The sequence below is a fragment of the Lutjanus erythropterus genome, chromosome 18, assembly GCF_056507025.1.
Source record: "Lutjanus erythropterus isolate fLutEry1 chromosome 18, fLutEry1.hap2, whole genome shotgun sequence".
Lineage (NCBI taxonomy): Eukaryota > Metazoa > Chordata > Actinopteri > Lutjaniformes > Lutjanidae > Lutjanus > Lutjanus erythropterus.
In genome coordinates this window covers 31,494,121-31,518,549 of record NC_139334.1, presented here as the reverse complement: position 1 = coordinate 31,518,549, position 24,429 = coordinate 31,494,121, and the positions used below count along the sequence as shown (strand labels likewise).

The window sequence follows — 24,429 nt, the reverse complement described above, 5'->3', positions numbered from 1 at the left end:
TAGTGATGGGATTGTTGCTGTGGAAATGTTCATGATACTGTTTTTTTAAGACATCCCAGTGAAGTGTTGAGTTTAAGAGTAGAGATTTAAGAATAGAAGCCTGTCTCAGATAAAGGCCTGGTTCTCCCTGCAGTCGATTTGGCCTCGTCTGACTTTCTATTTGTCTCATTTACTCCATTTATACACACAGACACACACACTCAGTCACACACAGCGGCGGAAGCCAACAACAGAGGCCGTGTTGTTGACCAGCACCTGCCCACTTCAGTAAGACTGTAAGTCAGTGGTTAACACACACACACACACACACACACACACACACTCTCTCTCTCTCTCTCTCTCTCTCTCACACACACACACAGAGCTGAGATGATTAGTAAATTGACTCAGTCAACACACACAGAGAAGTGACCTTGAACGATGGAGGATCTCTCTGTCTCCCCCTCATTCATCTCCGTTCACTGAAGCTGTATCGACATTTTAACAATAAAGAAATGTTGTTTCCAGATCGCATTTTGTTTAAGAAGCAAAGGAAGGTGAATAAAAATACACACGTGTAATAGAAAGTATTATTTAACACTACTAGTGACCTTGTCAATTTACTGATAGTCTCACTTGTAGTTGTTTTCAGTCTAATCTGCTCAAAAGGAAAGGGCAACATTACCAAGAAACTGACAGAGAAAAGGCGTCACAAAAAAGGACCAAAAGGTTGGTATTATAACACATTATTTTGGATCTGAACTAACCTACAAAAGTCACACAATAACAAACAAACTAACTGATTGATCCAGTGATCGATCACCAGCTCCTGTTTTTTTTTTTCGAGTATTTTCCGAGTAAAAAAAAGTCCTAGTTTGTCAAAAGTTTGTTGTAGTTTAGTTTTGTCTGAAACCTACCTGTGTTTATCCAGAATGAGCTGCAACAATTAAGGAATTATTGCAAACTATTTTGATAATCATTTAATAGTTTTGAGTCATTTTTAATGTGTAATAAAAATATGTCCAAATTCTCAGATTTCAGCTCCTCAAATGTGCATATTTTCGGGTTTCGTTAGTCCTCTTATGACAGTAAACTGTATGTCTTTGTGTTTTTACATTTGAGGATGTGACTTTGAGCTCTGGAAAACCAAATTACAAATCAATTAATAATAATCGATTAGTGGAGAAAATAACCAACAGATTGATAATGAAAATAATCATTAGATGCAGCCCTGTTATCCAGAAACTCCTGGTCCTTTTATCAGCCAGGAATTGTTGGTCCTGTGAATAAATCCTGGTAGCTTCAGTGGCTAACGTTAGCCTTTGGAAGGAGGAAGTTATGATCATTTATGAGACCTCTGGATGTGTAGTCTTTCTAATTATGCATCTTCACAATTTGCAACTTTATTTACTTGTAAAATTATATTTTAAATTGACAAATATATATGTAATAATGGCTCAATTCAAACAGGATAAAAAACATGTCTTTTGCTATTGACAACCATTCATATTTACTCTGAAGTAAGGTCTCATGGTGGTCTCCCGGCCTCTCTATTAGTCATTTAGACCCCAAAATATATAAAAAACAATAGGGTCCAGTTTAAAAATATCAGAATTATCCTTTAATGCTTGTACATACCAGCACATTCTCTCCCTCTCTCAGAGTATAAAGAGCGTCTTTGTTTCGATACTGAATAGTGTGATCCATCCAGCTTCCTATGGGGTCAGAAACACACACAAACACATTTGTACTTCTATCCTCATGAGGACACTCTTTGACATAATTTATTCCCTTGGCCCCTAACCCTAAACCCTCAGTACTAGACTCAGTCTTATCCCCCAAACAGGCCTTTGAAGACCAGACAATGTTCTCAGTGACAAGGTCTATAACGTTAGGTCATATAAATACAAAAGCCCCGCTGAACACACACACACACACACACACACACACACACACACACACACACACACACACACACACACACACACACGTCATGCTGTTAAATAAACATATTTTTCTTTTTTCTTTGCTGGTCTAATTAATGTCCACAACCTGAAAATGAGATGAGCAGCAGAAGATTTCTGATTAGTATCGATTGTTCTGACACTGAAATAACAGCTGTAACTTAACTTGTACATCTGATTTTACACTTTTAAACTACTTGTCTAAATAATGACGATCCTGATCCAGAAGTGTGCAGTTAATGAGTTCAAAATATGCATTTCATATGCATGTAACGTTTAAGTGGGACTCATTTCATTTCTTGAATAATTTCTCTGGAGAAGACACTCAACTAGCTACGAAAAGACAGTTTACTCTCTAACAGTCTTTGTCAGCAGAAAACTGTTTGTTAAGTTCCAGTGTAGCTGAGATGCAGCTGATCTAATCTGATGTTGGACATGTGAGTCAGTAAGAGCAGTGGTCAGCACCGGCTAAAGAAATGAGAAACCTGCTAACTTTACCTTTTTAACACCGGTCCATAAAAAATGACAAGAAAAGATAAAAGGTTTGATAAGAGTTTTGTTAGCGTCACAGCTCAACAAATGGATCCAAACTGGACCCAACATGAAGTCCAGCCCTGGTTTTGGTCAAGGAAACTGCAACCCTGGTGTCCGCTGTAGGTACCTTTCAGCGTTAATGGGGCCTTCACAGAGTGCAAATTACCCATAATGCCATGGGCGCTAACACACCCCCATACCATCACAGATGCTGACTTTTAAACTTGTAAAAAAATCTGGTCAGTCCTTTTCTTCTTTAGCCCAAAAACAGTTTGAAATGTGGACTCATCAGACCGCAGGTCAACGTTTCTAGTTAATATGTTATTGAGGTTAGTAACAAACTAACTCTAATAAATTAATTTAACTTTGATCATACCATAAATAAATTCTGAGCCTGCTAGTTATTATTATTCTGATGATGTAGTTTCTGATAACCATGACATGTATGACTTTCTCGTAGGCCTGCATAATTTTGTTAATAATATTTATTTATCTTAAATTCACACTTCACTCACAACTATTTTTAAATTTGACTCGCCATGATACCTTTAAATTATGCCTATAATCATTTACTATTCAGTGACCAACAGCAAATAAATAAATGTGCAGATTTAGGGAAATGAGTCTTTAGAGGCATCTGTTCATCTAAGGTGATACGATGTAGATATTTTGGGTTTGTTTGTAGTATTGTAGTGTTGTGCTTTTCAATGCACCTCCCATAGACTTCCATAGAACTGGCACCAAGCAGAGCATTAGGATGTTGGCATCGTGACGTAATGACCCGTCCTTGTTTTTAGTTTCCTTGGTTTTGGTAGAATTTTCTGGAATTCCACTGCTTTTTCTTCCTCTTTTGTTTCATCTCGTACTGTCTTGCCATGAGAGAATTCCCAGGGTTCTTAGTTGGTCAAAGGTCACCTGGCATCGACCACTAGCAACATACCACAGTCTGTATGACTCAACCTGCTTACTGCCACAATCACACACACACACACACACACTTGTCCTCTCTGTCTATTTATCTGTGTCCTTTTTTTTGCACCAACAGTATTTTGCTGAAACAAATAAAATTAATAACTTTGGAAAACTGCAGTTTTATCAGTAATAATAATCAATAAAGTAAAGTTGAAGTCAGTTGATGGTGTTTTCTTCTTCTATAAATTTCTATAGTTTATATTTTGTTATATTTTGGTCTTGTAATGAAGATTAGAAGCAAATAATAATAAGCTGACTAATAGAGTAAAGGCCAGCCTGCATCCCCCAGAGGCTGCAGTGTTCATTATCCTCCACAATATAAAAGTGTTGGACAGAACAAACAACATACTGATGATCTGGCTCTTCTCAGAGTCTTACAAGTAGAGGAGCTAAAGCGTAAAGTTTGTCCTGAGGGGGACACAGAAGAAAAGGTCGTATGGTTTTAAAGGGTTCAGTCTCTGGGGAGCAGGAACGGGATCGGCACATTTAATGAAGATCTGCTCATTAGATTTTGAGACTTCTTGTGTTTTAGTGAAGATTTTAGTCTGACTTTAGACTGATTCAGTGATCACCAAAATTATTTGATTACAGGAGACATCCTCAGGAGACTCTGAATATCCACAGCTAATATTTGTTAAATGTGTCTTATACACACTCTGTCTTACAGTAACACAGCTATGGCCTATATGGCTACCAGTGACATCCAGTCAAGTTGCAAAAGAGAAACATTACCTATCGTTACATTACTAAGGTTCAGTTGTAAAAATCACACTCAGAAACTATATCATGATCAACACAAATCAAACTGCAGTGTGCAAAAGATGCAAACTGAAAATTCAGGATGGAGACCCAAGAGTTTATCGTATTCCAAAACAACAAGACATCAATGAGGCTCCTCTGGCTTTCAAAGTTGGAAATCCCACTTCAGGGATCATTCCTGCTGAAATTTCCAACTGGAAACTGTGAAAATCCGACTTCCCAGTTCAAATGGAACGCACAGTATCATTAACAATGTTTGTGAGCTAATGCTTAGCTAACGTTAGCTTAACAATGAAATAAATGTATAAATCGTTGAAACATAGTCAGTTACTAAACACAAATGACATGTCATTTTTTGTCATTAGTAACATATTCCCTTGGATTACAAAAACACTAGAGAAATGGGACATAATAAAAATTTGAGTTCCACAAATATTACAATATTTTTTTCTCTTTAAACATCTCAAAACATTTTCAATGCAATAAATACATTTTTCTATATTGTTCTTTTTTTTTCTTTTTTTTTTTGCAGAATATTGTTTGTCATGAAAAAAGTTTCTGTAAACTGGGTTTATTATAGTTACTGTTTTTTTGTAAAGTGATTATGTAGTCCTGATTACATGTAATCTGTTACTGCACAACCCAGTTTGGGACTTTAAACTCAAAGTTTTGGACTTGGGACTGACTGTGGACCGGCCTGTCTTGACTTGAAACTGGAGTGCAAAGACTTGACACATACTTGTGGTCCAGTCTCTCCTGGTACATGTCTGTGTCTCTGTCTTTAGTCTCTCAGTTTGTCCCTCCTGCTCTGTCGAGGCCGTTTAAACTTTGGCACCCACAGAGAAAAAACAAATGTTTTAGGTAATTTGCAGGTGAGATAAGATCTAAATGTCAAGGTTGAAACTGGAATAAATTTGTAAGAAAAGTTTCTTTTTACACGTCTAGGTTACATTTAATTCACAAGCAGTTACTTCACTATATTTCATTATTAAGGGCCTCCTTCAAACTGAAATGCTGTCGAGAAGAGGTTGGAACATGAACCCGAGTCATCTAAATAACTTTTCAGACAAATTTATTCCAGTTTTAACCAGGACACTGAGATGTATTGACTTGCAAATGACCCAAACCACCTTTACTGTTTCTTTTCTCCGGGTGTTACTATATTAAAGGTGCTCCAGTTAAACAGCTGCGGCTCATTATTGGCACATATTTGATTTAAACACTTTAACTGATGTTTTCTATTCAGGCTGATCGATAGAGCCGATCGGATGACAAAGCGGCAGGATCTGAAATCAAACCCTCCCAGTCTTTTCGACTGTCTGCCACACTGGTGGCTAAATGTTTGCACCGAACAACTGTGTCAGAGTTTGACACACACACACACACATATGTTCAGGGACTTCAAGGTGCATTCAGGTACACCTCATAAACATGGACATCTGCATTGCAGTGCATTCCATTGCAGCAAAGCACCAATGTGCCACAGGGACTTCCTGGTGCATTCAAGTTCACCTCATAAACTCAGAAATTTTATACTGAAACGGTTTTGGAAGTTTTTTTTTTCTTTTATAAAATACCAACATCTAATACAATATATCTATCATTGCTTTCTTGTTCTTTTAGTGCAGCATTTTTAGTAATTAGATTAAAATCATAACTATATCACACTCAGTTCTATAGGCATGATTTAAAAAAAAAAAAAAAATCTCATCAAATTACTGTCATATTCTTGTTCAAGGGTTCCCAAGTCCCTCTGTGACCAGTTTCAAGTTATTTTTGATTTTTCCTGAATATGCATTTATATGTGTTTTTAGAAATAGTTACACACAAATAATGCTACACCATAAACTGCTTGTGCTGCGTCTCTACGGAGAGTCCAGTGTGAGCCGCCATGTTGGCCCGTTGGTTTTGCCCTCCGTGTGTCACGTGACTGAAAACTATGAATTGGCAGATTGGTAATCTGCCCCATAAATCCTGACTGGTGCGCCCTCATACTGTTTAATAACCATTTCTGGAAACGCATAAATTAAAATTGACACTTTTCAACTAAAGTCCAGCCGATTTTAACCAAAACGTTTAGCTTTTCTAAATCGTACGTCCAGGAAAAGCAACACGTGTCATAAAAATGTATAAATAAGCTTAGAGTAAGTGTGATCACATAAACAGGTGGATAATCCCCCAAACACACACACACGAGTAATGTAAAGTTTTTATTATGTGATATAATGGTATGAATAAAGCATTTTCAGGTGAATCGGGAAATCCATAACTCGCCGAGGGGATTGTTTATTGGTTTTTTCCTTTTTGCTTTTTTAATGGACAGTTATTAGTATGTGCATTCATTCAACCGTCTGTTTTCTTCTCTCTGTTCTTTCTCTTTTTTCTTTTTTTTTCTCTCTATCTCAACAGACTGGTAGAAATTTCACCCTCCTCGCTTTGTACTAATGACCTCCCAGCTACACACACACACACACACACACACACACACACACACACACACACACACACAAACACACGCACACGTGACTCGCTGCGAGGCTGAATGGCGAGCCGTCTTTACCGGCCAGTCAAACGGCTCATTCATCTGGTTTCCATGGCGACAATTAAAACATGTTGCCGGGTCTTTTGTAGTCGCCTCGTTTCGAAAGAGAGAAAGTCTCTTTGCTTTTTCTGTGTTTTTGTCTTTTTTCTTTTTCTTTTTTCTTTTGCATCTTTTTGTCCAAACAGAAGGGTTTTAATTTGGTGAAAGAGAAACTTCTAGAAACTCTCAGCAACACAGAAGACAGAGTTTGATTTACATTGAGAGTTAAAGGTTTACAGTTAGTTATTCAAATTATGCAAAATATATTAGAGAATTTAAATGTAGAAACAATGAAATTAAAATGAGTTTATTATCTGTTATCTCTTCTTCTGATGAGCCTCTTCTTGTTATTCCTCTGTAAAATATGTATGTATATATGAGGTCTAAATAAATAGTTTTTCACATAAATTTCTAAAACTTTGGGGGAAGTTGTTTTGATAAAAGTCTAATCTAAGGGCTATAATTTGTAAAAAGCTTGTAAAGTGTTTAAATATAAATATAGAAATGGAAACATAAACATATATTTGACTGTTACATCTCTGAAAAACAAACTGAAGAAAAATATATGGTCATAATTATTGCAATTATGGTAAACTGGAGGTGGTTTGAGGAGGGTGGTGTCACTAAAAAGGTGTTTATGTGGCTGTGCTGTGGCCCACCAACACACACACACACACACACGCACACACACACACACACAGGTTGAAGTGTCTGGCAGTATAAATGGGGTGTCAGAGAGCCACTTCCTGCTCTTTCATAGCCGGTGGAACATCCATCTCAACCGGAGACACTGAGTCACACACACACACACACACACACACACACACACACACACACACACACACACACACACAAATGTAAGCAAGAATACAGTGTTTTTTTCCTTGTGTATCTGCTGCACACACACACACACACTTTGTTTAGGAAGAAAACAAGAATAAAAGCAGAGACAGGACGGACAATGGAGAGAAGAAAAATGAAAGAATGCTGCATTGTTGTTATGAGTTATGACTGAGTGAAACTAGTCTGAATACTGAGAGGACGTATATGTCGCTGTAGAGCAGAAACAAATCACTGGATCAACAGAAAGATAATCGATTTTGATAATCAGTTAATTGTAGCAAAAATGGCAAAAAAAAAAAAAAAAAATCTGTTTTCAGGCTCTAAATACGAAGATTTCCTGCTTTTCTCTGTTTTACATCACATTAATCTGAATATGTGTTTTTAGCATTTCATAGACCAGACAGTTAATCCAAATAATCTAGAAAAGATTTAATTAGATTATATTAATCAGTAATCAAAATAATAATTATTTGCAGCCCTATATTGTGGCAGTTGTACTAGTAGTGATAAATTGAAGAAACATGATGTAAAGTGTCAAAGTCCTCAGTGTTTTTTCCACTTTGTAGAGTTTTTGCATCCTGGGCTGAGGTTATATCCTACAGTTAATTACTGTATATTATATGATTCAAATGATCATGAGTGTATCATTTTACACTGTTTATGAGACCCTGTTCTCCAGTCAAGCTGTACCTTTCTAGTTTTTTTGAATCTTGAATTTTTTGAGTCCAGCATTTAAAATCCTATATAATATTTTCCTGCAGAACTGAATTCCTGGCAGTGTGGAGCAAACTTGGTAAAAGCTTTTACAGTATAATTAACTTAATATAGAAGATTCACGTTGTTTATCATTTTGAGGTATCAACTTAAATAACCCAGAACCAGTTGGTACAAGCTGATGATACCTTCATTTAGTCCTTTTGTACACAGATCAGGAAAGAAATGTGTAAACTTGAATGGTTTTGCTTGCAGCTACAACCTGTGCAGTGTGTACTGTTGAAGTCCAGCGAGGTGCATTTGACTGAGTTGCCACCTAAACATTCAGAAGTATGGTAATACTGCAAGCCTGAGGCATCTGATAAAACTAAATGAATAAATGCAGAATAATCATTTCAGGAATGCTTCCATTCACATGATGGGTATCAAATGAAGTGCTGGTATCACTTTACCCAGTCTGAACCATGTGGGTTCAATAAAGAAGAAGAGAGATGTCAGCCAAGAAGAAGAGAGTGAAAACCAGAGAAAACAAGGAGCAGGAGGAAGAGAGGATGAACACACAAAAACACAGGACAGAAAAGATGAGGAGGAGGAAGAGGAGGAGGAGGAGGAGGAGGAGGAGGAAGATGCGTCCTTATCACTTCCCCCGAACTTTAGTTGCCGCGACGACAAAATCGTTCCGTTACGCAGCCTCCGACAAACTTCTCTCATTTGGAGGATAAGATGAATCTGCGAGAAGAGAGAGGAGGAAAAAAAAAACTAATGTTCAAAATGCATTAAATGTTTTTCATGTATGACTGCATTTTTGCTGACATTTCAGCTCCGTGCTCATTAATATGGAGACCAAATTAAACTTATGATTGCTTGTTGATTTTCTCCCCCCTCATCCCTCCTCTCTGCTCTCCTCCCCCTCTTCCCCTCTCGTCTGTTTTGTCAAGCGTTTATCCCCCGTTCCTCTGTTTTTGGAAAGCTCTGACATTTTTTTTTAATGCATAAATAATTAAATATATTACTCAGAAACATATGTCTTTGCACAGGGTTTACTATAATGATGGTTTAGGTTTACTTCGCTTGGTGAATTATTATTGTCCATTTCTAGCCTGCAGTAATGCATATTTAAAGAGAGCATAAACATTTTTAATTTTTTTTTTGCCATGTATGTGTTTTTGCTTTGATTTGTGCAATATATCTAATAATATATGTGCAATATATTGCACCATTCCACCAATTATTGCTTATGCATTTGTTGAAAAGAATATTTTCAGTATTTATATCTGGATATTGAAAAATAGGTGAAGTTGGAGTTTCATATAACAAGTTTTCCATTTTCGATTGATCTGCTGATTGTTTTCCCAGTTAATTTATTAATTGTTGAGTCTATAAGATGTCAGAAAATTATGCCTTTTGCAATTACACAGTATGTAATTTCTGATGTTATGGATCTCTCAATCACAACAAGAAAGTAGCGTGGGCTCATGGGAGTTGTTGTTTTCATTGTTTTTAAATGTTTTAATGCAGATATGTTACGTATTATGCCTTTAAGGCTCTGGGGTTTTCACTCATTTTTAAAAATATGATACAAAATAGAATATATTGTTACATTTTATGCATACATTATGTCTACAAACATACATAAATCACCTGTGCATGTATGTGCTGCCTGGATAACTTTACATTTGCTCATCTTTATGTATTTCTGACTACTGAGGAATGAAATGCATGTAAACAGCTCTTGTGAAACTGGATATTCAACATATGGGACTGCAGCAACGACTAATTAGTTTAAATTAGTCACAATTGATGTTTTATGATTTTAGTCCAGACGCTGAGCTGATGCTCTGATCAGCAGAAACTTTTAATGGCTTCAGCGGCAGAAAAGAGTTTAACAGATTTCCGAGAAACCAGGAGAGACGAGGCGAAAGGTCAGAGGTCAGAGAGGTCTTTAAATTATCCTGTGAACCTTGAAAGAGAAAAAAAAAAAAATAAAGAGCAGGAGGGGCAGAGAGGATTATCTCCTGGTTAAATAAAGGTTTAGAAAAAAGTGAAAGAGACCTGATCCTCCTGACTCACTTCCTTTCACTCCCAAACTCATAAAAATACAAACTTCCGTCTTGTTTTCCCTTCTGAAAATGCAGCTTTTTCTTAAACGGGTCCAGAGCTGATAGATTTTAGTGTAATTGAAAAAAAGAGCTTCTTGAAAACGATGATTTAAACTTGGACAGACTCAGTTGGGATCTGTGTGCTGAAAAGTTGGTTCCCAGCTTGAACCAGCAAATAGTAGGTTTTCCTTAGGGACCAAATATGGGGCGTGGCATACTGGTGGTGCAAACCAGTCAGTGTCCTTGGAGGGACGACTAGCAACTATGGGCGTAGTTTCAGGTGTGACGACAGCGAGAAGCGTCCACAGAACCGACGACAATGGTGGCTCCTGAAGAGGTTAGCATAGATACTGTGATAGCATCAGTTATGTCAGAACTGCAGAGTATTTCTTCATTAAAAGAAGACAGTGAGTTGATCTGATTGGTTGAAGTTAGCCCATGCTGAAGTGACGGATGGTTCATCCAAGCACCTGGCAAGTGTTTTTTTTGAAAGTGCCTGCCCTTTTCCAAACAGTTTCTATGGACGGCTTCACAGATGGTTCTGAGTAACAAACCATCTGGCCTGTCAGATAGCACCAAAGTTCCAAGAATCTTGAATGGAAACGGTTGAAGAAACAGCTGTTTTGGTGGAAAAGGATGTTGAGTAAATGTCCTCAGAAATCTTCAGTAATTTACATGCCAAGTAAGACTTTCTTGATCCCATTTTTTGATTGAATCTTTAATATTTTAGTTGTCAAACAAGAAAGGAAATCCCAAGAAATCACAACCACAAACAGTTACTGTAACCACAACACCACTGTATCACTTTCCAGTCAGTTCTTCAGAAAATCTCTACTTTCATAAAGCTAAAAAAAACTTCATCCTTTCATCTTTTGGTGTCTCTCACTGGTTTGAGAGACGACTCACTTGCATCCTGTAGAAAATGAATGGAGACAGAACTTTTCCTGGCCTCCCACCGTGTCTGCTGGGTCTTCACCTTTATAGCGCTTTCACGTCCTCAGACACGAAGAGGCGGGCAGGCGGTCCATCGTCTCTCACGTGACTTAGATACTTCTCGTCGAGGACGCAAAGATTTTGACTGCGGCATTCAGCTTCTCTTTCTTTAGTTTAAACTTCTTCTTCTGTGGTGAAGTGCCACGCAGAGTTTCACCAGGTTGTCTCTCGCTTGAATCAGTGGATGTTCTTATAAAACCTTTCACATGTCACACCGTTGGGTGACTTTTGAGACTTTGAGTAGTGGTGGGTGGTACATATGGCAATGTCTGGACGTGGTGTCAGTGTCCCCTCTCCTTCACTCTCTTTTTATTTACTGTATCTTCCTCCTCTTCTCCCTCCCTCACGTGCCATCGTCTCTTTGTCTCTTCCTCTTCCCTCTCCGTCTCCCTCCGTCCTCGGGCCTGTGTATCTCAGTCCATCCTTGCATGGAGATTGACTTGAGGCATGAATACATCACAACTAGCCATCCATGCATCCCCCCCCGCACCACCACCACCACCCCCACCCCTCTCCTCCCCCCTTCTCCTCACACCATCACTCCCAACCTCCCCTCCTCCCCTCCACCGTCCCATTTCTCCAAGATCCCCTCTCTCAGCACTTATCTCAAAGTTCGGATCTCATGCATTTTAATCGCCGTGTCTATCTTCCTTTCTCCCCCCTCTTCTCCCTCTTTTCTTTGACTTTGGATCAGTGGCATCCTTCAAACAAACAACAACAACAACAAAACAACCTCCCTCCTCCTCCACCTCCTCCCCATCAGTTCCCTTTCCCCTTTTTAAATCAATATTTGCCATCAGCGAATAAATCGTATAATTTCCTGACTGTTAGACGAGTGCGACGGCGACATATTTACCTTCAACTTGTCTCTTTTTTTTTGCTGTCGATCCCTCGTTCTTGTGGCGTGGCTATTAGCTAAGTGAAGGGGATGGATGGCCGTGAAGCGCAGAGCGATAGCATCTCCATCAGAATCGGCGACGTTGAAAAATGGCCGCCGCCTCTCTGATGACAGCACAGCAAAAACACACACACGCACACACACACATGCATGCATACGTCCTCTCACACACAGAGTCAGAGAAGAGACATTTAAATATTCAAATGGGGCCGGGCGGTAATGATAAACGACAAGGGAAAAGTAGAATCAAGTAGCTATCGATGCAGAAAATGAAAAGAGGAGAAAGAGAAAAGAGAGGAGGAGGAGGAGGAGGAGGGAAATTAAGCCAAAAAAAAGATGGAGGCATCGAAGGAGAGTTATGCTAACAACCAAAAAGAGGGAAGAAAGAGAGGAGACAGATGGAGAGTGATGGAGAAAAAGATGGATGAATTCAGCAAATACAAGAGGAGGGTTACAGTAAAGAAGATCAAGATGGAGAAGTGTTGAGACACAAATTAGGAAAATGGAGGGATTGAAGAGACAAGGACAAAAGGAGGAAGAGCAACAAAATTGAAGGAATTCAAAAAATAGAAGGGACAGTGGAGGGAAGAATAGAATATTGTAAAGGAGAAAAAAGCAAGAATATGAGAAAAAAGAGGGACTGCAGAAGGGAAATTGGGACGCGAAAGAAGAGAGAGTCAGGATAGTTTAACTGATGAGGGGGAAGGTGTGAGAAGAGGAGGAGAAACAGAGAGAAAACAAAGGTCATGACAAAATGAGCTCAGACTTGAAAGATTGAAGACAGACAGAACTGAGAGAAATTAAGCAACAAGGATGGATTTAATGAGAAACAGCAACAACAGAAGAGAGAAGGAAAGAAATCAACCAAAAACGATGAGCATCAGAGAACGATTTCAACTCTCTGACTGGAAAGACAAATAGAAAAAGAGTGCAGATTAGAATGAAGTTAAAGGGAAAATTCATCAGTTTTCATGTGGGTGTCCTGTCAGCGTTGATGGTAAATGTTAAGTCTTCGGTGTGTGCAATACTGACCTGATGCAGAATACGTTCCTGTATTCAGTGATGTCATTGGAGGCAAGGAATTATTCCAGGCTTTTTCAGCTCAGTAAGCCCGCCACTGGCCTCCTAAAATCCCTGTTACTTCGGGAAAAGCAACAACAACAACCTCAAAACTAGCAACCTCCATGCTGACAAACATGCAAGCAGCGAGTGATTGGTTCCGCCATGTTCGAAAGAAGTTGCAAAAGTGCCCTTGAGAGTGACCTAATGTCCAAAAAAACATACTAAAGTTCCCTCTACAGTGCCCTACCAGTAGAAGAAATGTGGTAAAGTGCCGTCTAGAGTGGCCTTCTATTAGAGAAATTGTGGTAAGGTGCCCTCTGTAGTGCCCTTCTAGTAGAGAAAATGTGGTAAAGTGTACAGAATGTCCTTCCAGTGGAGAAACTATGGTAAGATGTCCTTCAGGGTGCCCTTCTAGTGAAGACAATGTGGTAAAGTGCCCTTGTCATTCTCTGTCTTACAGCATTAAGTGTGAAACAGGACAAAACTGTGCTCCTTTAATTGACTAAAAAGAAAACTAATACAAAAAAATAGGAACAGTAAAAGAGTCAAATATTAATATTAAATTAAAACAAAATTATGGTGGTAAAATTTCTAGTAGTGCCTCCTTGATAATGTGTAGTTTTCTCTTTATGCATCTGATATGAGAATGCATCAGTTCCTTACTAAAAGTAAACACAATTAATAACAATAAACCCTGTAAAAAAAAAAAAAAAGTACATGTGACATGAATAGAAAACAGTTCTGCAGCTCTTTCGCTCCACGACCACAGCACTTAAACGAAAGCCTGAACCAGAAGTGAAGAAAATATTCAGCAACACTTGGCGGTACAAAATGGAGCATTTTTTTTTAAAATCTTTCCAAAAAAAAAGGGACTCTGCAGTTTGCCGTCAAGTGCTGCCGCTGCTGCGTTTGATTCCTGCGCGTCTGTGGAGGTGCGGAGCTGCGACAGTTTTTTTACCTTTAAAGTGGTCAAAGCAGGTGAAGCTGCGAGTGAAATCTGCCGAAAAACTCCTACGACTGCCTCAAACATTTCATCAAGAGATGAGCAGCGCACAACAACAATAAAAAAAAAAAGATCTGCTCCTGTTTGAGAGAGCGGTTAAAGGAATACTCCGCTGAAAAGCCTTCAAATACTCACCACCTGTAGGCTCGTGGAGCTTCCTCCCTTTGTGGAGGACGGCAGCTGTAGTTACAATAGATTCCAGCGGAGACCCAGAGTCACGGAGAAAAATGTATTAAAACATATGAAAAGTTCAAAACAAGCTAAACTCCACCGTGTCTCCTACAAAATATGCAATGTAGAGTTGATGATGATGTTGTCTCAAGACCACTTTTACAGTCTTGTCTCAGGCAAAGAGGACTCAAGATTTTATTTCAAGACCACAAAAGTGGAGATATCAAGAAATTGCCTGTGCATTGTATGTGTGTGTCTGCCGCCCTCTGACTTGTGTTCTGTGTGTGCGTGTGTGTGACGCCTCTCTGTCCCGGTGTGTGTCTCCAGAGCAGCCACGCCGAGCTGATGATGATGGAGAGCAGGAAGACCAGCCTGCTGGGCCGAGCCGAGTCTCTGAAGAGGAGCGGGACCGAACTACCCGCCAACTTCTACCACAAAATGCACAACCTGACACACACGTGGAGGCAGCTGGAGGTAACACACACACACACACACACACACACACACACACACACACACACACACACACACATTACAAGTTTTAGAAATGCCAAACAGAGAGATGGTATCTGAAGGATCACAACTGATATTTGTGTGGAGACAGGACTGTGTGTGTGTGTGTGTGTGTGTGTGTGTGTGTGTGTGTGTGTGTGTGTGTGTGTGTGTGTGTGTGTGCGTGCGTGTGTCTAATTTTAGGCTAATCAGCACTGATCTAATCTGGAACATGAAGATGATAATTAGTGTCGTCTCAATTAAGGAGCCCTGCTGCTACTGTGGCCTTTTAGCTGTATGGTGGAATGTACTGGGACGGATGGATGGATGGATGGATCAGACAGTGTCCATAGCAACGGTCTGTTCTTCATAACAACAGTCTGGTATACAGGAATAACAGACCTTGGAATGCTGTAATCGACCAATCAGAATCAAGTGTTTAAGAAAGCCACTCACAAAAGACATTTAAAGATGATATTGATAACGTTGCTGCCCCACATCATCCCATCCCAGTGGTTGCCAGGTTTCTGTTGCCTTATTTACCCACAATTTAAAAAATATTTTTCAAGAAAAATGATACTTTCATTCTGCACCTTTCTAAAAGTTCAGTGGCTGTATGACATTAGGTATTATTAGTTTAGTTTATCTAATTATATAAATGTTAATAAAACTTTTAAGACTTTGTCTTGGTTTGGTTCAGAGCCGCAGTTTGAATTTGTTTCTTGATCTTGAAGAGAGCAACCAGTTGTATTAAAAATCTTTGGACTTAATGATTCTAAAATGTCTCTGTCACCACTTATCTGGCTTATTTCTTTAAAATAGAGGAACCAGTAGATCCAGTAGTTGTAAAGCTATTTAGAAACAGCATGGATGCCTAATTTAACAGGATCAAATCATCAAAACATCTGTAAATGAACATCATTTTTAGGAGCTACGGTTGTCATGTCATGATATGAATAAATATTAAATATCGACATCAGACTTTATACTGTATAACTGTATTTTTACCGCAGAAACCTTAAATTCCCAGGAGCTAGTTTTCAAGGAACTAAAAGGCTCCTTCTGTACATTGTCTTTTGCAATTCTACTGTTATTTAAAGACCCACAAAGATCAAGTAGGTAGTAGTGCTGTAGTATATGGTCTATCAGTGATGTTCAGCACTGCAAGCCAAACCCCAAAGTTCCTGTACTTTTGAAACTATCCTCCAGCAGGAACTTTTTGGGGTGTTAAAATAATGCCCCTGGAACTTAATTTGGTAGGGTTAGGGTAGAATGTGACTTTTGGTTCTCGACATAAATGGAAAAACCAATAAATGTTAAAAAAAACAAGGTTTGATTAAGAAACTCTTGGTGAGCAGTTCAGCAGAAGTTGAACAGCTCCAGTTCCTCCTGTTTTTGAAAAATGTGGTTCTTCAGAAAAGACCTGTCGGTCATACAGTCTGATTTGTGAAGCTTAATGGCAGATGAGTAAAAGGCAAACAGATAAATGTATTTTTCCTTCTCCCGTGAAGGTGAGAAGTTACAGGATGCAATGGTGCAGATTAAAAATGTGTTATTAATTTGGAAAAGCATCAGCACTAACATAAAGTCATGAAGCCAAAGATCAGCGGTTTGATCCGAAGACGCGAGGTGATAATCAAGTCTGAGACGGTGCAGGTAATCCTCGTGCCCTTGTAGAGAAAGTTTTCTTCCACGGCAGAAACTCGTCAGGAGACGGAGGTGCAGAGAGGCGTCTGCTCAGGTTGAGATGGACTGTGTGCTCGATGTCGCATGATACATAAACACACACAGCTGTTCATTTTCCAATCTGTCTGAAGCAGCTCTGCACTGCAGACTGAAGATCTCTGTGACGTCACTGTTCTGTGGCTGGAAAATCACAAACTTAAGACTTTTTTTTTTTTTTAATTGTGCAGAATAAAACTAAATGGCTGCATTTGTCAAACAGAACCAATGATGTTTAGGTTTTTTTAATAATATAAAAACAATCACATTTATATTCATGATGAAGAATGTATTGATATTATAATAATTAATTATTGATGACAAACTGTGGTGACAATATTCATTATGTGAATTAGACGTCATGGACTGTTGTTGTGAAATCACCATTAGATGACTAAAAATGGCTGCTGCCAGCATTGATATTAATGAGTGTAATTTACACACTGAATCTTTCTTTATGCACAACAGACAGAGGTGGAAGTCCCAGCTGGGACACGACTCCACTTATCCTGGGAAAAAATACGGATTTGTCCCCCAAAATATCACCAGAAACTCAACATGTATGTAATTTTAATAGTATTAATAATATGCGATGAAAGCACTCGATAGCTTGTTTTTAAGTTTGTCTCTGGCTCACAATGCAGGGACTTGTAAAAGCAACGTAGATATAGTCACGTATTAGTTATCTAATGTTAGCAAAACACTGGCTAACTACTTAGCAAATTATTGTTGTACATTAGCTAGTTAGTTAGTTAGCAGTTTTCTAAAATTAGATATCAGATGTACAAATGTACAACTACAGAGCACCAAAGCAAATCAGTAGCTAACCTGCTAGCTAACAATTGATGTAGATTAGATGAAATTAGAAAATTGTCAGAGGTTCCACTGAATAAAAAGCTAGCTCAACTGTTTTTGGAGCACAGAATAAAACTACAAGTACTGTAATATTACTACAATAAGTACAAGTAAAAGTACTTAAGTAAAAATTCAAAATATTCATCTCAGAAACTACTAGGAGTATTAGTTCCTTTTTAGCTGTAGCTGAAAATGCTAAAAATCAATTAGGAATAATTGAATGAATAATTTCCAAGATATAAAACATGTCTTTTTTTTCCTTGTTTTTTATTTTCTTAGTTTTTCTCATTTTAAGTTTCTTTATTCAGCAGATACTCTGCCAGAGAAAACTGTGTCAAATGAGGTGCAATTACTGCCATTTATAGACTATTGATTAAATACCCATGAATTTTAATTAGTTAAATTATCAGTGGAGATTAATCAATTAATTATTAATGATAAACATCCTTACTCCAAACCTGTGCTGCTGCAGTCTTTAGTTTTTCTTCCACATGTCCTGGTTTTCATTGATTCGTTTGGATATCAATCGTACTCAGTACTCAATCATGATTTTAAAAGTACAAGTAACCCCCCAAAAAAACTACTCAAATACAGTGATTTAAGTATTTTGCAATTAGTTACTTTCATAATAAATTTATAGTACTTGCAGTCTTTATAATTGGATCTTTCTTACTGAAATGCACCTTGGGAGTTGTAGTTGACCTCTTTCCTTCAGTTTTTATGTCCACGGGTTTATTTCTTTGATTTTTCTTTATCATATAAACATATTTTTTAACACATTTTTCTTTGTTTTTACTGATGATTCACCAACATAACTGTCAGCTTCATCTCTTTGGTCCGGATCATTCCAGAGTCTGTAGGCCGCTCTGTGTGCCTTGCTGCTGGGCACGTCGGCAGCAGTTGTTTGCCTTCAGCCGGGCGTGGTGATTAATTCCAGGTCTGCGTCGGAGGTGACAGCTGGCAGCGGCTCGTCAGGAGGCTGAAATGTGACGATGTGACTTTGTTCCTCCGAAGAAACAAACCGTCTCCTGTCGACCGAGCGGCGCTTCGACGCATTCAGCTCGCTCGCACAAACAGAGAGCGGCGGAGGAGCAAACGCCATCTGTATGTATCTGTGTGTGTGTGTGTGTCATCTCCTTGTCGTCCCTGATGATGCACACACACACACACACACATACATACATATTATCGTCTCAAACAAGCTATTGGAAGTGTGTGTGTGTGTGTGTGTGAGAGCATTAACATATGTATCAACGTCGCTGCAACAGATTCCATTTTAGAAATTAAACAACAGCAACAGATGAGTGTCTCCCTCTCTGTCTCCGTCTCCGGGTGTGTTTCCGCCACAGTAACCAGACTGTGATTAAACTTCTATTACTGACAAAGAGACATTTGGACTCACAATGCTGTTTCACATACACACACACACACACACACACACATGTGTGTGTGCATCAGGGAACAGAGGGATTCTGGGTAGTGATAGAAAGAGACGCCAGTGAAGCAGACACTTTTAATCTCTCTCTTTCTCTCTGTTCTCCTTCATCCTCCATCTCTCTTATACGGTATCTAGCCAAAAGTATGTGGACACCTCTTTTTCTTTATGGTTTTTGTGGGGGTTTTTTTATCTGTAGTTAAACACCTGCACTGCTGCAAGTTTTCGTTCTACTGCATTTAAACAATTTACAGTGATGATGATGATGGCAGAGATTCTTTTTATCTACCAAAAGGAGTTTAAAATAATTTTGATTTTCACATTAAATTACAGTGCAAACAGTACCGCTTTTGTCCACAGGGGACTCCAAATCAACTAAATATGAAAGTTCTTTGTTGTAGCTTTAAGCTCTCAGAGCTGCCACACGTCAGTCAGGTCAGGAGGGAACCCTAGATTTGTGAAACTCTCGTGCATGCACACTTCAGCACAGCTGCGCTCGTCTTGCAAAGTTTGCACTTTATTTTAGGACTTTACAAATATACTAGAAACACTTAACATCTTCTTAGACTATACTTAAAGACAAGCATGAGCAATAGTAATCTATAGGACTACAAAACAGACAAAAGGAGTATTTATGATAATATTATAATAAATAATCAGTGCATCCCTCCTTTGTAGACCCTCAGAGATAAGTCCTAAAGTAACAAATCATACTGCTGCAGGTATTTGACTGTCTTTTTTTTTATTTTACAAAGTACAAGCTTCATTTATTTATCATTTTACAACACAGGGTTGTATAAAGAGATGTTAGTTGTTGTCCCTTTAAGCTGCTCACAAAGTCAAATGTATAGGAACAGATGAAAAAATGAGTCATAAAAGTAAACTATTTATTTTGAAGAAGTGCAACAAGAGACTTCAGATGCGTCTACAGCCTGAGGAAAGGGACACACAACAAAGAAACATTTTCCTTCTAGACACAACCCCACAGGTCCTTGATTTCAGTCTGAACTGAAATAAACAAAGCCGGTGACCTCTGATTTTGTTGTATTTTTGTGAGATAATTAAAGTTAACTCTGTTGGCTGGTTGGAAACTTTGTCCGCAGCAGCATCCTTCCTCACCAGTGGACGATCCGTGTGGTCAGTTTAGACAACATTCATTTAGATTTAATATTGTTACGAGAAAAAGCTTTCAATTTGGCAAAACTAGATCCAGAAGACTTCCCTGAATTTAATACGGAGCAGGACAGAGTAGCTGATGTTTCCCTAAACTCCCATATAGAAACAACTCCTTAACCTCCTTCCCCTCTCTCATCACCTCCTTTGTGCATTTTCCTTCTGACTTTTCTTCTTCTTTTCCTTCTCAACCCTCATGGATCCCTGTCTCAGCTCCCATCTTTCCTGTGAACTACAGAAACTTCATCTTACTGCCTTCATTCCAGAGCTGCAATGATTAATCAGTTAGTTGACTGACAGAAAATAAATGGCCAACTTTTCTGATAATCAATTAATTGTCTTAGCAGCTTTTCAAGCATAGCAGCTACATATTTTCTTCTCTAATGTTTTGATTTGATGATTTTCTTTGTTCTGTATCAGAGTGAAGTGAATATCTTTGGGTTTTGGCCTTTTGGTTCAATAAGACAAACTAAATAGATCACCTAAGGCTGTTTTCACTATTTTATGACATTTTATAGAGAAACATATTGGCAAAAAAACTAATTGGTAGATGAATTTTTGATGAAAATTGTTTGCTGCAGCCCGACTTTCCTCTTCTTCTTTTTTATCTCTTCTCCTCCCACTTTCTTTACTCTTTAACTTCGCACCGTCCCTCCTTCCTCCAGGTTTCCCCCTCCCCTCCTTCTCTCCCTCACCTTTATTTATCCTCCCTTGTCGTCTTTGTTTTTGCCGTCCCTCTCTTCATTCTTTCCTCCTCATTTTTCTGTTTTACTTTTCATTTTGATTCATCTCTTTCACACCTTTCTTTCTAATCCAATTTGTAAGATGATTTTTTTTTTCTTGCCAAAATTTTCACTATATATCACAGGTCTGTTTGTCTCTCACTATCCGTCTTCGCCTCCCGCCCTCCATCCCTCCCTCCCTCCCCCCTCCCAACATGGCGTCTGAGTAGCATATTAACGGGCCTATCAGTGCTGGCGTCGGCATCTGCTGCTCTGACACAAATTGGGAATTAACTGGAATTGATGTCCTGTGCCTCGCCTCTGAACTGTCCTGGCCTTATGAAGAATTTATGACAGAGCGTGCACACACACACACACACACACACACATACGCACACACACACACACGTGCACACACGCACACACACACACACGTGCACACAAGCTGAACGATGAAGAAAATAAAGAGGTTGTAAATTAGCTTTCATCTTTTCTGTTGTGGATTTTGGCAGCAGCTTGTGGTTTTTAGCATTTGTTCAAGGTCAAACTGTGTGTAACGACAAATACAGAGGAAATCGATAGATAGATAGATAGATAGATAGATAGATAGATAGATAGATAGAAAAAAATACCCTGGAAAGAATGAAAACTCAAATTCAAATTATAAATCATAAATTGCAAGAGAAAACAAACAAAGGCGCTTTGTCTTTTTGTTAAATTAACACTTGATGATCTTTTCATCTGTGTTTCCATCCTTTTCCCATCAACGCTCTAAAACACAGGAGTCAGGAGCAGATCACCACTTCAACCTGCAGGGAAAAGAGGAGGAGGAGGAGGAGGAGGAGGAGGAGGAGGAGGAGGAGGAGAGAGGGAAAACAAATTCTGGTTAATTGAGTCCCCTAAAAACAACACAAAATCTCTCTCTTTGTTTCATCTGCTCTCCTCCTCTCTTTATCTCTCTTATTTGCTAATTTTCTTTTTTCATTTTCAGCCTGTCCCACTGGATCTTTTTCATTTGCTCCTTCCCTTCCCACATTTTTTCTCTTTTACCTTCCCTCACTTTTTCCCATCCCTCTTTTGTTCTTGCCCTTAGTGTCTCTTTCTTTTAGATTTTCACTCCTTTGAAGATGTTCTGTCTCTTTGTTTTCTTCTTATTTTCTCTTCTGTCTCTTTTTCATTGTCTTCTTTACTTTTTTTTTTTTCATTTTTCCAGAGCGTCTTGGTAGTTTTGGTGTGAGCTGCAGAGTTTAATGGGACTAGAGGTCACTCGGCTTGCGGTGCCCAAAGTTACAAAAAGTACATTTGAATACCAGCAATGTCTCTTTCTACACATGCCACCAGTACTTGTGTGTAACAAGCCTCACTGCTGAGGTGCTGCTGCTGCCAGGCCCATCACTCTGTTGTGAGTTTGCAGCAATGATTTGAAGTGAAAGTAGGTGTAGCAAGAAATCAGTGTGATTTTTTTCATCTTGTTCAGAGAAACAGATCATTTTCACTGTGTATAATGTGTTAAAGGTAGAGTGGGATTTGTCTGAGCTGCTCCTAAACACACCAGAACAACAAATTCCAACCTTTTGGGTCAGTGACATGTCCAGAGCAAAGCAAGTAAAAAAAACACCACACTTCTAGTGGGTCATAAATGATAATTGAAAGAGAGTATGTTCAAATGAATCTATTCGTTGTTTTCTTTAGGAAAATGTTGTTGATTATACCTTTAATATCGGTGCCAAAATAAAAACCAGCAGGTTGCTCAGTGCACACGCACTGCTCAAGTAGGCAGCATGGTCTGGATGTAACGTTTGCACCCCTGAGCTGACACGGTGATATGATTTCTGGTCGTAGCTCAGTACAAAGAAAATAATTCCCATGTGAAACTGCTCACAACAAAGTCTGGATTATCCATTTAAACACTGTCTGTGGAATAATCCACAGACAGTGTGAAAGTAATTTTGTTCTGTCATTTAAAAGTCGACGTTGTGAGGGATGCAGAAGTTTTAACTGGTTTGTTTCTCCTGTTTAAATTCAGCTGTTTTCAGCCCAACAAGCTGCAAGTTAAGAAAACACAAACAAATGGAAGGAACATCTCTACCACTTTGACAACACGTACAATATTCATATTCAGCGTGTGCAAATAAATAAAACAACTATATTCTAAAATGAATGCAGCATAAACAAATGTGCTGCAGATGTAAAACAGAAGCAAGTACAGAAATGACGCAAGACAAACAGAACACAAAATAACTTTCCAAATGACTCTGAAATCTATAAGCTGTTAAAGAGAGACATAAATGTGAAGCGTTGATGAACTTGTTGAGTGTCCACACAGCGTCCTGCTGCTCAGCTCTGTGGGAAATAAACACGACTTGCAATGTGAACATGTTCGCCACAACCACCTGCAGAGAAAAGAAAGTGTACCGTATTATCAGAAAAAAAAATTAATGTTGTTGTTTCTTTGTCTTGAAAAACGTACTTTATGTCTCTTAAATTTCATCCCTGCTGGAGGCTCACATCCATCCTCCTATACGCTCTCTCTCCACCTCTGTTTGTCTGTGCCAAACTAACCACAGACTCGTATAATCACCGTCGCCTCTTGAACACACAGCTAACTGCACATTTCACCGGTCAGGGGGTCCTATAATCGGCCCTCTTCATCGTCTAATGGGCTGGTTTTACCTGCCAGAGTTCAGCTAAAGTAGTGTTCCACTCAGGAGGGAGAGTCGCTGCTATACCGACGACTCAATACCTTTTGTACCAACACATACATATGCAAATCAGCGACAGGGACCCATGCGGGGCTCGTTCAGGAGCAGCTCGGCGTTCAGAGTTTCTCTTGTTATGGCCGCTTGTTAAAGCCATAATGAGAACGGCAAGATAACAGCTATCTGATCCTTTAAATTTTTCTAAACCGTGCAGTATGAACCCCGAATAAGACGAGATACAGCGTCTGAACGGAGCTGCAGAAACGGAAGTTTGTGGAATGAACAGAAATTTTACTTCTATTAACACAAGTATTAGAAGTAAAAAAGAAATCTTCCTGACTGAACTTTTACAAAAGCTTCACTTCAGTAAAGAGAGAGGAAGAATATACGTTACTTGAGAATTGAGCTGCTAACAGAGAGATTAGACTCCATTGAAAATCCACAGTGAAATACAAGACGATGAAATCTGTGATGGACTGGACGCCTCGGCACAGTAAAGATTCTTCTTACCGTGAAACGAATGAATCATTTTCTGTAATATGATACAGTCAAACAATCCTGACAGGGTACACAAAACAAAGATTAAAGACATTCAGTTGTCTTTCATGGACACTTTTCCAAATGGTGCTGACATCATTCATCTGTGACATGACTTTTTCATACTTTTTCATAATCCAACAAGAGAAATCCCACATCCTGCCTTTGAAAGTCAGTATTCTCTTGTCAAATGAAGGTGTCAGTTTACTGAACTAAGAGGGA

General features: G+C 38.8%; 1 protein-coding gene across 1 annotated transcript in view; it reads left to right on the top strand.

Annotated features, from left to right (window-relative positions):
• akap6 (A kinase (PRKA) anchor protein 6) overlaps positions 1-24,429 on the top strand; it is a 219,611-nt gene that overhangs the window by 137,087 nt on the left and 58,095 nt on the right. Inside the window, exon 15 of the mRNA XM_084741771.1 lies at positions 14,900-15,046. Within this exon, the coding sequence (XP_084597897.1) occupies positions 14,900-15,046 (147 nt within the window). The remainder of the gene's footprint in view (positions 1-14,899; positions 15,047-24,429) is intronic.